Genomic DNA, 16617 nt, shown 5'->3' with positions numbered 1-16617 from the left:
CTCTTTGAGGTGGGCCAGCGTCATTTTAGACTTGCCGTACTTTCCCGAAGTTTTGGCAGCTTGTGGACCCCAGAATTAAACATTTTGAGAAAAGGAAACGAATATTGGCAGCAAAATGCTGAAATGATTCGGAAGAAATAATTTTTTTAAAAAAAATACGGGATTTCTGTCATCTATGCTTAGGTCTTGTAAATCGTATCTTCCTTTCACATTTTCTGATTAAATTGTAGACTCTGAGTTTCGCATCTTTCCTATGCGTTCTATGTGTTGCTCCCATCTCACCACCTTGTATATTATCATCTTAATATTTGGTTAAAAGTGTACGTTCTAAAGCTTCACGTTTTGTAGGGTTTTTTCCCATCCTGTTACTTCTCCCTTAAATTTCAGAATCCTTCCTGCTTTTTTAGCATTCATTTTTATGGAAAGGGGATTATTAACGCCCCGCCAAACCTTCAGATTGGCGGACCAACCTTTATCTGTTATCAGCGTTTGCCTAGTTTTCCTAATAACATCCACCCTCTGGGGACCGCTGCCATTTGAAACCTTGAAGACGAGCCACTCCGTTGAGAGGCGGAGAAGGGATCTACTTTGTCATTTCCATCCGGGCCTATAGTCACATTATTATGTTGGTACTTGTCATGTAGTGAGTCTGACATTTTTATAACGAAACCACTTTAATTACGGGATCAAGAACAGCGAGTGTAACAGAAGTTTATTTAGAAGCTAATGACATAACATGTTTATAAAAATAAAATTCTTTGGGGTTTTTTGTACGCTGTGTGAAGACCATATGCAAAATAAATTCGTTTTTGAGGTCTTTTGGTGAGAGAGCTACTGGCACATTTTTTCCACTACTGCTACTACATGCGCGTCTTGTATTTATGTTTCAGGTCAGCAGTCATTGTAGCTCAGGAAAAGGCTATATCGTAAGTACAATTTTATTTTATATTTTAATGATATAAGTAGTTATATTATAGAAACGAGATCTTCCCATAAATGTAAAGGCGTTTTTATTTGATGCTGGTTTTGACTCCAGTAGTCGCCATCATTAAAATAATTTCCTGATTACTAACGTTGTCTGGGCAATAAAGTAGTAACATTAGGAGGCTGTTTAACGGCACTCTGTCCGGTATTCGGAGGGCACTTACCTACGGGGTTGTGGGTTCGTTATATCGTAAATTAGCAAGGATAGATTTAACTTCGAATGATGGGCCTTATGCAATAGCTTTAATGGAGACCAAGGCCCCAGCGCTCGTATAGGAACGGAGACGCAACTTAGCTATCATCAGATTAACTGCGAAGTAAATTTTATCACCTTGCTGAAGGAACATAATCCATATCCGCCGAGAGTAATTAATGGATGGATAATTGGCAATTTTGGCTAGGAAATCTACTCCGAGATTTTATAGCTGCAGTTTTAATTTGGGTATTATCGTACTTCGTTGGCTTTTAAGAAGGTGATTGCAGGTTTAGCGTTAATTTTTGTGTGTTGTGTGTAACAGGGGTGTACTGCTTCGTGATTAAACATGACGCCGATGTCACATAGAGTGTGGGTATCTTTGGTCACTGAACGTTCGGGGTTTCATAAAAGACTGGGTATTTCTTGACCAGCTGAGCTGCTAAAAGCTTCTCAAGAAGGACTCTTCTCTGAGTAGATGCATGAGTTACGAGCACGTGTTCTTCATTATTAAACCCCATTTTTTCTCTCCAAACGAAGATTATGTCACTCATGCTTGATAAAACGTAAATGAACCAAGGAACAATATTTTGCCGTCATCCTTTGAAGTTATCTTTTGTGATCGTTTACATCCTCGCCGCTATAAAAACCTCAAATCTCACGTACGTGTATCTTGTGTGCGTGTGTGTATATATTTTGGAAATAATGCCAAATAGTAACATTTTATGAACTAGTTAAAACCAAACGTTTATAATGAATCTCGTTTCTGTTTGTTACCCTCAGATTCTGAAGCTTTTAAAAATTGTCTATATCTCGTGCGTATGGATCTGTTTATTGAGACTGGACCTTGAACGTATGTGTGATGGTGTACGTGGTAAATTTCAGGTATCAAGTAACTAGGAATTTTTTGATTAATGCACATCACTCACGATTGGCTAGACATCCGGATGCTGGAAACAAGAAAGAACAATTTTTGGTGAGGAAACCTTGAAAAACTGAAGAGATGTACGTTACGTCGATATGTTATAGGGTATGGAGTTGGAGTGAACTGGCGTGTGATGGTGTTCACTAGCTTTCTTTGATGTTAGTCGTTCTGTTATGTCTTTGTTAGATAATTTAGTCCTGCGATACACAGATATTAAAATTGCAATTTCGACTGATAAAGATGTTGGTTTGGATTTAGTAGCAGCTAAATGAAATCGGATTAGGGTTGGAACGCCAGAAATGTATTATTTCTGACATACTGAAAGAATGTTGAAACGAATTACAAGATTGATTTCCATTGTGAGTCGGTTGTTGTATATTGTTTACTCAGACTGCTTTCTGCGGTCGATGCAGAAACAAGATGACTGTCTCCCACTAACCCCACCCAACCCCACCCCACATCCCTTCAGACGACATTCTGACAATATTGAAACTTGCATTGCCTAAGACTCAAATTCTTGACAACTCGTCACGAAGTGGGATGCATTTAAGAAGTAATTTTCCTCTCATCTCGTTTTATGCATCTAACACTGTCTCGCCTTTACTTTGTCATGCCGTAGGAATATGTTCCGTAAAAGTTTAAATCCTGCGAGTGTGCTGTTTGCTGGGAAATGTTATAGGTGTTCACATTTCTAGACTCATGCATATTTCATCTAGAATTTTTATTTGAGCGTTGTTTTTTGTCGACTTCGCTGTAACACCAATGTCGTGTGAATGTCTTGCTATGGGAGGTGTTGAATACACACTGGCGAATTACAGATAATGGGTTGGGAAATGTTAAAAGCAACTGTGAATCCGTATTAAAACCAGTCTTAGGAAGAAACTGTGATACATGATAGATTTGACGCTTTTACGGCGACAGGATGCAATGGAGACTTCATGGGTGATTGGCCGTGTCAGTCACATGAACCCTGATGTTGACAGACGGTCTCCGAAATGTCCCATCATAACTCCATACTTACATGGTTCAGCGCCTCAGAAAGAGACATCATGGTGACGTACATTTTCTTTCAAATGCTTTATTCTAGATCAGCGATTATCAAACTTCTTTGTTCGCGACCCATAATTTGGTAATTAGGGACAAACAAGAAACAGAATTTGTTCTAAATATTCCGATATATTTTATTAATTGTTGTGTGATTAGAGGTACATTTGTACGTACAAACCTAAACTGAAAATTTCGTCGACAACATTTACATGGCTAAGTTAACAGTAATATAATTTTTTTTATGTTTTGACTTCCTTAACGCGTCCCAGCCAGTGCTGTGGAGTTCCAAGCAATTTTAGGTGTAGTCGGTAAAAATGTACCGATATAAAATCTTAAGAACAGTTTCTATACCGTGTGAGCCGCTGGCGGTCTCACGCTTAAGGGAGATTCAACGACGCGTTGAGCCACTTGATGTGGGGATAACGCTTTGTAACTTTGGCTCCGGTACTTTAAGAATACAAACTGTCTACAAATCAACCGATTTCTGCAATAACCATTAGACTATATTTAAATATAAGTTATAAGTCTAAAAAGTAGGCTGATGATTCACGTGGTGGTGATGAAATCTGTTACGGTGTCATTTACCATTTTGTAGGTTTACCCTTATTAATACATATTGAGCTTTTGCGAAGGAGTCGGAGATTTTCGTACCGAATCCACAGCCGTAGTCCCAGCAAAGAATCCTCGCCGCCCAACTTTGAGAACCCCTGGTCTACATGATGAAGCTTGTAGGAAATGTAAATTAAAAGCCAAGAAAAGACTCTTCAGATTTAGAGTATATAACCTCGAACATTCGCGTTATAGCCGTATTTGTAATTCTTAACTCATAAAAGGAGCAGAATTTGTAGGTGTGATTGTAATATCGTCGTACAAAGTACTCGTGGAGACATTTTAGAATGGTGAAAACGCGAAGAAATTTCCTGGGTTTGTATCCCGGATAAGGCGTTATCTGTAGCTCTTAAAATCAGAGTAACAGAAAAACAGCTCCAAGATCAAAGTTGTTTCTTTCAACGAAGATATTACAGGAATAAAAACCACAAACTTAACAACGTCTGGGTTTTAGTCTCGGTGTAGATTTGTTCAAGGATATCAACGATACGTGTCGAATACTCAGACTTTCGGCTAATAAAGACTGGTAAGAAATGAGCTTTTGGAGAATTTCCTCCGCGGCTACACTGCGGCCACTCTGCTAGTTTTTGTATAAATATGCAGAATCATGTAATAGACTGGTCAGTTGTACGTGACATTCCAAAGTGTTTTCTGCCATAGCTGAGCTACGCTCTGATCAGACACACACATTTGTCGAAGTACAGGCCTGCCTCATCGCATGTTTAAGAATTTACGTTTGTACTCACTGATAACAATTTTATGCGATTGGTATCTCGTGTGACGAATGCAAGGCAATTGTCGGAAGTGCACCCGTTTTACATAACAAAACTTTTATATTATTATATGAGATTTGCGGTTTTCAACCCAAAAGGTTTGGGGGGAGGGGGGTTGTTCTTCTGTGACGTTGATACCACTCCACGCAGATTCACAGCCAGAATACCTTCACTGATTTCCGTAACATCAGAAGTGCCATCTTTATTGTTTTATTCTTTATAAATCCCAGGTTGTCTGTCGCCTGAGAGCAACATTCTGCGAATGTCACTTACGTAGAAGTGGGAGAAGATATATAAATGTAAGTTTGTTGCCTTAAGCAAAGCCAAGCAGTAGAGATGCTGTTTAGGATTATAGGAGTTGGTTTGTGTCAGTTTTATTTGAAAGGGGCGGCGTTAGAAAAATGTATGCATGAATGTGATCAAGATAGGGAAACCAAATGTCATCATTTAAGCGATATCAAGTATATTAATTACCGTCAATGTCGTGGGGGGGGGGGGGGGGGGCTCTTTATTTCCGTATCAGCTGAATGTAGACTAAGATGCGACGTAATCATTAGTCAAGAAGAGTGTCTGCTGTGTCTTTGTCTTACATCCATGATGACTATTTACTCTTCCTGTTTGACCGCCTTTTAGCTCTCTGGTTCTTCCTTTACTACTTCATCTGTTCTTCTATCACCCCAACCACGACTTTCCTTTGTTGTTTTTCCGCGGGGAATAATGTTTAGGGCCGAGGGATTGCCAGAGGGGTAGAATAGGGGCGAGTGCTTTGCGATCAATAGCCAGAAAGTAATAGGTTGTTTTTACTGTGTTCTTTTGTGTCATGGCCGGAACAAATTGTTTGCCAGTGTAATACATAGATGGCAGCAGTGCAGTAGGAGACCTTTTCTCATACCCCCGTCCGTTTTTTACCCTCCTCTGGTGATGAATGGATAAAAGACACGACAGCTCACGAAATGGAGTATTGATTACCATTTACTTTGGATGTTCTCTCTCGTTTTTTATCGATAAAACGTCTTGAAGTGTGGTCTTTTATTTTTTACTATCTACCTACCCGTTGAGGAATGTAGCTGGAGCTATTTTATGATGTTAAGAGAAGTTTGATGTAGGAAAACTTGGCTCTTTGCCAAGGAAGCTAGCAATCCGGGAGGCAGTCATCCAGAAAAAGAGACAAGGGAGGAAACAAAAACGGTGACAATAATAAACACAACCGAAATACTATGTTTTATGTGATAATAACTTTAACCAAACGGCGCCAGCGAGTTGTTAAACAATTGAACACTGTTAGAGATGATGTCAAAATCCGACAGCAGCTTTTATTGTAGCACGCGAAAACGTATACAGAGAATATTACATTGAAGTTCTCGAAACAGAGCTTGTGTGCATCGAACGGACTGAGGCAGCGGTATATGTGGCTTGTTAAATCACTTCATAGAGGTCTTTAATCTTTGACATCTTTATTTGGTTTATTACCTTGCCTGAACAAATAACTCGCGTTATTCTATAGGGTGTCTGGTATGTACCTCCCCACTTTAATGTCTGAAGCCCATTGTTCTCTCGCACAATTCTCATTGTGTACGTTTGACATTCGTTGACTGCAGGGTGTCTCATAATCCATTCGACACTTTGATCTCTGTAAGTGCTGAATGAAACCGATTGTTCAACACAGAACAACTATTGTCTGTCCATGCTGTAAGTTCCTTTGCAGTTTCGTGTCGTAACGTGGCAAAATGAAGCCCATTGTTCTCAGCACAGTTGTTTCTGTCATTAATATAATCGATTACAGAGTGTCACACACGCAAGTCGATACTTTCATTTATACATTCTCTGAACGAAGTACGTTGTTAATTGCGGATGTTGATATATTGTTATAAAGCTAACAATTAACAGCTTGCACATGTATCATTTCCCTTGTATTTCGTTATATACAGAGTCTTAAAAAATATGTATAGACACAAGGATGATATTCTGTAAATGTGTGTACATCATTTTTTGAACGTACTGTAAGGATATCGAATAACGTTTGAAATAAAAGTTGCTGAGCTTTACGAGAACTGTATTTTATGTTGTTTTTTTGTACGGTGAGCTGTTTGCGAGACACCTGATATTGTTCAGTTTTATCCCATGTAAAGTACAGGTTATTTTGGATCGATAGGTCGAAAATGAATGCTCGCAGTTTCTTGACTAATAGAGCAACTGTTTGTTAGTTAGATCTAATAACATACGAGCCCTGCAGATTTTGTTACCAAATTTATTCGAAATTTGTTGCGTACTTTCTGAGCTGAAATACGGGAACACGACCTCCTCTTATGCGTTCACTTCATATATTTCGTACAATGAAGATAATTAATGGTTCTGCGGAAGGAGAAAGTGGGAAGTGGAGGGTTGAAGAAAAAAGAAGTGAAGTCGGATATCCGAGACAGAGTGGTCCGGATTTGGACGAAAGTGGTAGAACTGAAGATAGGGAAACAGAAAGCAGGACGAGGATACAGAAGGATGGAGAATGAGTAGAAAGAAAATCAAATAAAAACGGTTCTGGATAATGGGATTGTTGGGAAATAAGGTGGAAAAACTGAAGTTACGATGAGTAGCGGCCGAGTATAACTGGAAAGGGGAAGTGCAAGACGTTTACAGATTGGATCAGTTAACCCTTTTTTGCAGGAGTGAAAGTATCTTGCGTGTTACGTAGACGCAGATTTGTGAGTACAATATTGGCTTTATGAACACATTCTTGAGTCCAACGAAGTGGTAGGTAGAAGCGTTTTCGGGAGGTACCGGACCCTGATCTAGAATTACGTATCTTGAATGAGATTTTCCGTGGTTTACCTCATTTGCTTGAAGTTAGGATATGTTACTGCCGTCTCCTCGATCGCCACGCTCCATTAGGCTTAATTATCATCTTATCCGGCGTTAAATAACCTCTCCAGTCGTTAGATGTAGCAAAAGTCTCCGTCCGTGAATGTTCGGAGACGCGATTGGTCAGAGTATCCACGGGTTGATTCCCGGCAGGGGCGATCGGAGGCGTCGTATTAACGAGAAATTTAGTTCATAGTTTATTTAATGACGTTATTTTTGCTACAGAGGTTATTTAACGTCGAGTTGAATGTTAGGTTGATTATAATTATATCAAGGTCGAATAAAAAGCCGCCATGGCCTATTTTAAGCATTATAATTTATATCTTAAGATAGGCTGCAGCTTGTCGAATTATTTTGTTTACCAACAACCTGTTATTCACCAGTATTAGCAATACAGTAGAAATCTCATTGTTATATGAAAGAAAGGCGGTGAAGAACGTTTGAAGGCATGACTTAATGACTTCCGAGCCTTTAAATTTGCCAGCTGTGTTTGCGGTTGAAGCTGTTCATCATCCGCGTAAAGTATCCGCGGTATTTACTGGTTTTAATTGCATGAAAATGTCGGGACAGTGTCCAGGTTAATGAAGAAACAGCAGCAAAGGTTTATGAGACAACAAAACTGGAATGGACGGGGAAACACTGCTATTACAACACTGTCAGACTAGAATTGAGTTCAAGAAGTTGCGGAAAACTGGTTGAGAAGTATTGTGTTTGAGTATGGAATTTCCCTTCATAATCAGGGACGTCTGTTGTGTAAGTTTGTTGCCCTGGAAAAGAAATGTGGACACCGTATTTGTTAAATACAGGCGAGTAATAATGTTTTCTTTGTTTCTTTTCAGTGTGATAGCGAAGGTGAAGACGATAAGGTAAGTGTTAAGCCTGAATAATCTTCGGGGTTGGTAATGGTAAAGTAGATTAGTCTTGTAAACGTTTACCGCTCATTTTGAGGGAGTATAATTGACGTAGTTGTTACGCTAGAATTTAAGGTAGACTCGCGTGCTGATAATCGTCGATAATTTAGCAGACACTGAACTGTGTAAGAAGTACGTAACGGAGTTTTACACTGAATTAATCCTTATCATGATACTTGCTCGTAATCGAAGTCGAAAAGGACTTCTGCCTAATAAACATGTGACAAAATAGGGAAGATATTTTATAATTACGATGGACTGCTACGGATTTTTCTTGTTCTTTATTTGGGCCCAGAGCCGTGCTGGATCGAATCGCGTTTACCAAGAGATTGCATTAATCCATCTGGAGATAACTTGTGTAATTTATAGCATGTTCCGTATTTGTTGCACTTCAGCTGTTTTTAAGTAGATGTAACATTTGCGTATTGTGCTAAAAATTATCTAAATTCTTTTTATTTTATATTTTGCTGTACAAAATCCACATCGCCCTCGGTATGAGGGTATGATGTCGACTTTTAGAGGTGGTTACAAGGGCCGGCATATGTGTCCGCCTGTAAGTTCAGCGTCATGTTTTGTGAATGTAAAGTACGCTGTGCAAATGTGTCATTGGAGTCGAAATCGTAACTTACGCATGGAGGATGTGAAATGTAGAAGGAAAGAACTTGGTGTAGGTTTGTCGTACCGTTTCAACGATTTTCGTTACACGTCAAGACCCGAAACTTTTTAACGTAGTTTTTTTAATGTTATTTCTATGTCTTTTAGCGCTATCTGCTTTCGCCTATATATAAAACGTTCCTCGGATACGCTGGTAGGACACTGTGATAACGTATCGGAACTCGAACGTAAAAAGTCGTGCCTTGTAATAAAAGCAACTTATAAAACATCAACACTGGTTAAAAAGATCCGAATGACAGGGTAACTCAACTGGCTAGGCGTGGAAGGGGTGGCAGATCGCAGGAGTCTCAAATTCCCGTTGGACTTTGACTGGATGAGTGGGTATCATGGACAAATTGTACCTGACTTCATAAATTATCTATTCCCGTTTCAAATGCATGTGGTGGTTTCACAGATGTCTGTAAAAAATTTACTCCGGTTTTGTGACACGAATATTCAAACTAACTTGTTGCCTTTCGTGTGAGAGTAGTCCTGTGGTTCGAAACTTAAACAGAAATAAGTTATTGAATTTAATACGAAAGTGAACGTTTGCCGACTACCGTGCTTGGGGAAAACGTTTGCATACAAATGTTGACGTGAGGTCATTAGTAGAAACGAAGATAAATTATTTTCGGTGACGAGTTAAATTAACATGAGAATCATACAGCCTCGGAATCGTAGGCGTCATAAATTCCTTGCAGAACTTCTTGTATTTTTACTTTATCCCATGTTACGGTTTCCATGGCAACTCCCCACCCCGCTTGGTTCGTATATCACATTAAATCAAATTCACCCCTAGGCTTTCCTCTTAGATTTGCCTTGCTTGACATTCAAAAGGTGATGATGCCTTATTTCTCAGCCTCTCCTCTCCGTTCTTCTCCTTTCTTTACCCGTCAGCTTAGTACTCTAATGCGCTTCAGCTTTTATTCAGCGCACCCTTCTGCAGTCTCTTGTCGCTGTCCTAGTGTCTGATGATAGCAGCGGTATGCCCTCGTTTTGTTTCACCGAACGTGCCGTGAAATTCAATTGAAAAAAGATGAACCACTCTCACCCTGCCTCTATCCAGATGACGCGTGCCCAGATTATTTGCTTGTCTTTTATTTCGTTTGTACAATGGCCAGGAGCCAATTTCTATAGTAGAATAGACGAGTAATTGAACCTTATCTACGTACTGTGAAAACGTTTACCGTGGCTTTAGTCTGTCCAACAAGCGACTTTTGTTGAAACTGCAGCAATATAGTTACGTTAAGTGAGATTTAAGGTTTTTCCCGACGGCGAGCATTAAGATGGCTGTGTTCCGGGATGATGTGCCATGCAGTTTTGTTGAAATTGATCGACGTTTTAGATGTGATGACTGCCATCATCTTCAGGGCGATCGTGACACATGAGTTTCCTTAACTGTCGTGTATTTAAGTGTCACAGGACCCGAATTTTCGTCGCACTTTATTCTGAACACATTTCCTCAGCCAGTTTAGTCTTCGTATTCATGTTGTCACGACCTATTTACGCAAATCTTTGCTACTTAAAGGCAAGTAAAATGGCAGCGTTTCCATTAGGACGCAGCAGGTCCTACTTAACACTTTATTTGTCCTTGACAGAATTCATACAGAAAGTACTTCAGTGTCAATAATTAAACAGAAGGAAGTTGGCAAATTATTATGCGTTGCAAGTAGGTGCGTTCTGAATACACAGGTTATAAATTATTCATGAAGTACACACGTTGTTTGCGTAGTCAACAGCGTGTTGTGTGAAGAAAATGTACACAAAATATTATCTAGTTAATATTTAATTAAACTGGCACTTTCCAGTATGATGAGTATGTGTTGGAATATGTTTAGAAATGCATTTGGGTCTTCAAGGCTACGAACTTTGTAAAATTCCGTTCATTACAAATACAGTGATTATGCATTGAACACAAGTCTTCAGAAATTTATCTCGGGAAAACCTTGCAGCCAGTATGTGATGTGTGTTCTCGATGTTTTGTTACTGAATATAACGGTGTAATAGTTAGGCTTAGTGCTCTACTTCGTATCGGGATTTATTTGGTTATAATCTCGTTTGTTTCATTATTTTTCTCAGCGCTTCTAGACGTGTTTTGTGATATATACAATTTAAAGTAGACCACACTTCTTCCGTCCCCATATTTCCGTATTGCCGTTCATCTTTCTGGTTTTATACGCTTTGCAATCTGTACCGGGAACAGTAGTTGATTGCGCATCGTCAAATAAAACACTGAAGATGGCTGTCTTCTGGATTGTTGTTCCGTGTAGTCTGGTAGAAGTTTACCGACGTTTCAGAGGTCCTTGCTGCTTCCATCATCAGGGCGAAGAAGGCAGCAAGGACCTCTGAAACGTCGGTAAACGTTTACCAGATTACACGGAACAACAACCCAGAAGACAGCCACTTCAGACGGACCTCCGTGAAAACCTCAAATCCAACTAAATAAAACACATTTCTGCATCGTTGGTCAACTATTACTTGCATTCCTCGGGTTTCATTACTCCCTGGAAGGTTTTCTTGTTACATTATCTTACGTCGAATACTTTTGTTTGACGCACTACACATATCTTACTGTGATTGGGTTGCACGTGTCCGGATGATTGCATGGGACAAGAACGGACAAGCCTGAAATTTCATCCAGTTACATCAACACATCTTTCCCTGGTGCGTTTTTGTTTGAGGGCAGCCCCACATCAAGATTAGGCGATTGTGACTGGAACAGTCGTTGTTATAAGCTCGCGTTTCCAAACTTTTTAAAGTCGCTGTACTCCGTTGTTTAAAGCATGCTGCACGCACCGCTTTTCACCGGTGCTTAACTTTTATCTCAAATCACATGAAGTGTATTATAAGAAGTCTGGAGGAAAGGTACGCATAGCGTGACTCTTCTGGTCCGTTGCCTCTCTTTATTGCTACTTGATTTTTAATTCGTAAATACTGACGTTGTTTAATTAGGACATACACGTGCCATATGTGTGGACGCCAAGATTCTGATGCCCCACTTCAAATTTCGTGACGTTTTGTCACATGTTTATGAAACCCCCGTACGTAGAGTTCGATGACTGACCGCATGAAGGCGCCACTTGTCGACCGGAGTTGTGAATGCGGCAAGGTTACCGAATAAGCAGCCTTTGTCTGGTAGAAGTGTTTGCCGAAGAGCGCAGTTGATAAGCCGAAGGGGGATTTTGGGATGCGAAGCGTGTGTGAAAAATACGGGGTGAGCGAACGATCTCGCGCGAGAAAGATGGAGGATGTGAAGAAGAGACCGGGTATGAATTCCGTGCTCGAGAGAGCCATCTCCGAGCGAGCCAGACGACTTGTGGAAACAACGACTTATCGACCGATGGTACAGACACGAACAAATGTAAATGAACTGGAACGTACAGGATTAGTCGGTCGGCACCAAAGACAATGAGGGGTTTTCTGCCGTCTGCGCACGGGCGTAAAAAAGTGGGAGTACAACTGAGAGATCAGAGTGCGTGGCGAAAGAAGCTTATAAAAGTCTCGGACTGTTTTCTCAAGGACGCCTGCATTCAAACGTAGCCTGTTTGGCGGCTTTTCATTTTAACAAAGTTTTTTTAAACACAGTCAATTAATTCTTAGACTGAGTAGGATGCCATGCAGTTCAGAATCTTTTGTCTTCCCGTCTTCTATCTGAAAACGCAAAGATTTACATGTACACACGTATAAGTTTACCTGTTCTGTGTGGGTGAAGAAATGGACACTGGGGGTGTTTGAGAACAGGGTGTTCAGGAAGTATTTGGACCAAGGAAGTACGTATAATGCAGTAGGCCCTTCATCAGATATTACCAGGGGGGAGGTGGACACGGGATGTAGCACGCATGACATAAAATGAGAATGCTGAAAATTTTAGTTGTAAAATTTGAAGAAAGAGAGGTCCAGGTGTTGATGAAAAGGCAGCCTTAAAATTTTCCTTCAAGAAATGTTGTGTGAGAAACTGGACTGGTTTCGCCTGGTTCAAAATTTGGCCCAGTGGCTGGTTTTTTTTACAAGGTAGTGGTGAACGTCCATGTTCCATAAAAGTTCAGAAGTCTTGTAATTTGCTGAGCGGCTCTTAGCTTTTCAAGGACTTTGTTCCGTACAGTTGGTTAATTAAGATATTTCGAGTTAAGAACTCATTTTCATATGGCCAGTGTGATGAGTACAGTACAGAGCACACAACTGCGTCTAAATACGGCAATTGGCTGTGGGTCGGGAGAGGGATTTTGCTTGTGGAATAGGCGTTTCAGAGGGTGTTGGCGCCATAAGTTCTCTCCACAGTTTGTTTGCGTTTTAGTTGTAACCTTTATAATCGCATGAGGCAAAGTTGTCACGACGGTGAAAATGTGGTATTGTAAGTATATATATATATTTATCAGACCCGAGGCTGGAGCCAGTATGTTCCTCCGAAAAGTTAGCATCTACCTTACATTTTCACACGGCGGTACAACTCAGAAGACCAGCACTGGTATGACTAGATTATCTGTGTATACGATCACTTGTGATGGTCTGTATCGCACCGGAACAAAGTGGTTTTGTCGCAGATTGTACTTTTGTGCGTTTTCTAACCAAAAGTCGAGCAGTAGGAGTTCAGCAGCTGTAGTAGTTTAAGCTTCTAGTCACGTGTTTTTCACCAGTTCCCCCCAGAGGATTGTATTAGTCGGTTTTGAGACCTTATGATTGCAAAGCTAGATCAGGCTCTGTCTGGATGCTGCAGTTTGGGTGGACTCCTTGCGAACTTCTGCCCATAAGCCTCATGGCACAAGGAGTGTGAAAACTAGTATTTTAACTTACACATGTTTCCTTTAATGAATATAAATAAGAGGAGTCTACAGATGGCTGCCGTCTAGGTGGTTGCGCCGTGTAGTCTGGTAGAAGTTTACCGACGTTTCAGAGAGCGGTGAATAACACACTCATCGCAGCAAGGACCTCTGAAACGTCGGTGAACTTCTACCAGAATACACGGCGCAACAACCGAGAAGACAGCCATCCTCAAACTTACCGCCGTGAAAACCTCAAATCCTACAAGAGGGGCGTAAGCCCTTCTTCTTTGTATGTTCCCGAATTGCTGTGTCAGTAGAGGTTCTGGCCACGGGCTGATGACCGTAGTTTGAGTGCTAGATCTTCGCAACCGCTTTCTGACTGGCTGAGTCGCACTCAACCTGGAATCCGCTGGGTAGTACCGGAGAAAACGCAGCCAGGCGTTTACTTCCACGAACTGTCGAGGTTATGAATGTGTGGATCTTTATCTCCGCTGTACACATAGTGCGCATTCGTGCCGTGTTGCCTATTTACATGGACAACTTTGTCCTTAGGGAAGTTTAGCCTTGTTTAATATGGATTTACCCCTATTGTGGGCAACTTGTGAAGTTTTTCGCAGGCTACAGGCCAGTGTGAGCAACTTTGAAGGGTTCTTGAACCCCTTGAGGATCTGTAGCCGAGTATGGGCATGTTTGAAAAATTCCTCCACATCAGCTTATGTGTAGATCAGTGTAAACAACTCTGAAAGAGTTCTTCCTCCAGTTCAGGGTTTATTTATAGCACGGTGTAGACTTGGAAACTTTCGCCCTAGGCCCATATATAGGAAGGTTGGTGCAGACTCCTGTCACTTCTCTTGAGAGGCTGTGAAAGTCCTCCTCGTCTTTGGCCTTATAATTTAGTGTGTGCAGGTTTGGAAAGTTCTAACGTTGCTCCATGTGCAGGTTGGTGTGGGTCATTGTTCAGCTGTTTTTATTGTATACATCAGTTTAGGTAAAACTATAATATTTTACGCCTGTCCTGTATTTATATCCAGGTATAGGCGACTTTGTAAAACCGGAATAATCATTTAAAATTGATCATGTCCGTTTCCTTCCATATTATATACTCCTCGCAATTCATAATCATCTTTGCGTTATGTTCGACTGCATATAACTTTTACGGCTGAACAGTGCCTTAAAATATCGTAAGTACGAATCGGCACAGTTTGGAATGTTGTACCAATTGCTGGGTGTAATAACCGTTGAGTGTTTGGCCATATTTAAATTGCGTCACGTCCAACAAAATTCCTTCTCGCAGGTCGTGCGATGATTTGAATCGGTCGTCCAGCGATGGGTAAGAAAAGCCTGCGCACTGGCTCCAAGTTGGACCCATTTCATCTTCGCTTTTCTTTATAGGTTGTGGTGAGGCAACGTTTGTTTTACTTATTTCCTCTTCCGACACTCGTTTTTAAAGAACATTTTAGAACTCGTCGTTGTTTTTACATCGTAAAAATAATGTGCTTGAGTTGTGTTTTTAAATCTTCAGTCAGGCCTTTTGTTAAGTGTTCCCACTCTGTTCTTTTTCTTGCCTTCAGACTACGACTGTTTAGTTTTGTTACCACCCGAGGCAGTCAACACAGTAGCTGAGTTTCTCGTCTCGTTCTTTCCAGGAGGTAAAGTTAGTTTGGATCGTTGCAGAGGGTGTCTTATTTCCGTTGTTCTTTTTATGTTACTATAACAGAGATCATTCACATGCGAGGGATGTGGAGGGTAGAAAGGAAAAACACATCAGCCTTCTTTATTGCTACCACTAAAACGTTCCCCATTTGGAGGCAAAAGAGGGTTCAGCTAGAGGGGGTACTTTTTGATGGCGAATGAAGGAAAAAACAGAGGAACTAAACATATAATGAATATATTACAGCTATATTGTCTGAAACCTGGAATAACTTATTGAATGAAATGGTTGGCTGCAGAGTGGTCCTCTGTAATTCGAATCCCGTCACGGGCAATGCTTTTGTCTTGGCCTCTGCGCCCATAACTGCTCTGGGGCCCAAGAAACCTCCTTTCAGATTGGTCCGTGGGATTTTTTATAGGAGGTTTAAGAGGTCGGAACTTTGAACTGTTTACTGACATTTATCTAATGCAGGATTTGTGGAGCCACAAATTGAATATTTATATAAAATGGCACCATAACATGTTTCTGATTTCGTTTTATGTGGGCGGCAATTTGTTTGTTATGGTGGCTAAGTGAGATTCAGCTTTTTAATGTTTTTAAACCAGTCTGGCTTCTGGCATGTCTTTACCTTAAGAACAGTGCTGCCGAGCGAATGCCATTGAACACACGTAGCGGTTTTGTGCTGATTAGCTTCATCTTCATTTAACATACCAACTATCCAACCATTTTCCTCCTAAAAAGTTTTCTTTGAGGAGGTATTAAAGTATTGACCTAACGTAACCTTGCCTGAAAAGCAATTCCCTGTCGTTATTGATCGGAAGATAATCAGTGACTTATCAAGAGCCTGTTTTAAGCCAGTTCAGTCGTCATCCGGCTCCAACGGCATGCATTCAGTGGGTATCAATAGCTGTCTCCCTGAGGCTAATACGGCCAGAGCATGGAACTGTGCACAAAGGCCTGTAGTGCATTGAGATTCATGTTGGATGCCACGCCGTTGTTTGACACTCATTTGAAAACCACAGTATTACTACGGATATCAGATTTATTTTAGTGTATTCCCGACATGTTTCAGCCCACTGGGGCCATCATCAGGGGAACATATGTATGGATACATAAAGTTTATGGTAATCTAAATATCATAAGATATGGTTTTAACAATATAATATACGTGAACACAAGAGCAAAAGAATAAGTATATATCCAGTAAACGTAGCCTGAAAGATTACGCAGGAATCAAATGATTTAAAATCATTAAAA

The 16617-nt window shown here is 40.6% G+C and overlaps 1 protein-coding gene across 3 annotated transcripts in view; it reads left to right on the top strand.

The window, feature by feature from the left end:
• Positions 1-16617, top strand: part of LOC110831182 (uncharacterized) — a 115718-nt gene that overhangs the window by 41257 nt on the left and 57844 nt on the right. For all 3 annotated transcript variants that reach the window (XM_022066890.2, XM_022066889.2, XM_022066888.2), the window contains exons 4-5: positions 891-926; positions 8224-8250. In XM_022066890.2, coding sequence (XP_021922582.1) covers positions 891-926; positions 8224-8250 — 63 coding nt within the window. The remainder of the gene's footprint in view (positions 1-890; positions 927-8223; positions 8251-16617) is intronic.

Source organism: Zootermopsis nevadensis, unplaced genomic scaffold (assembly GCF_977971745.1).
Source record: "Zootermopsis nevadensis isolate Lab colony 2312 unplaced genomic scaffold, Znev_1.0 Znev_ptg000015l, whole genome shotgun sequence".
Lineage (NCBI taxonomy): Eukaryota > Metazoa > Arthropoda > Insecta > Blattodea > Termopsidae > Zootermopsis > Zootermopsis nevadensis.
This window is presented reverse-complemented; position numbering and strand designations above follow the sequence as displayed.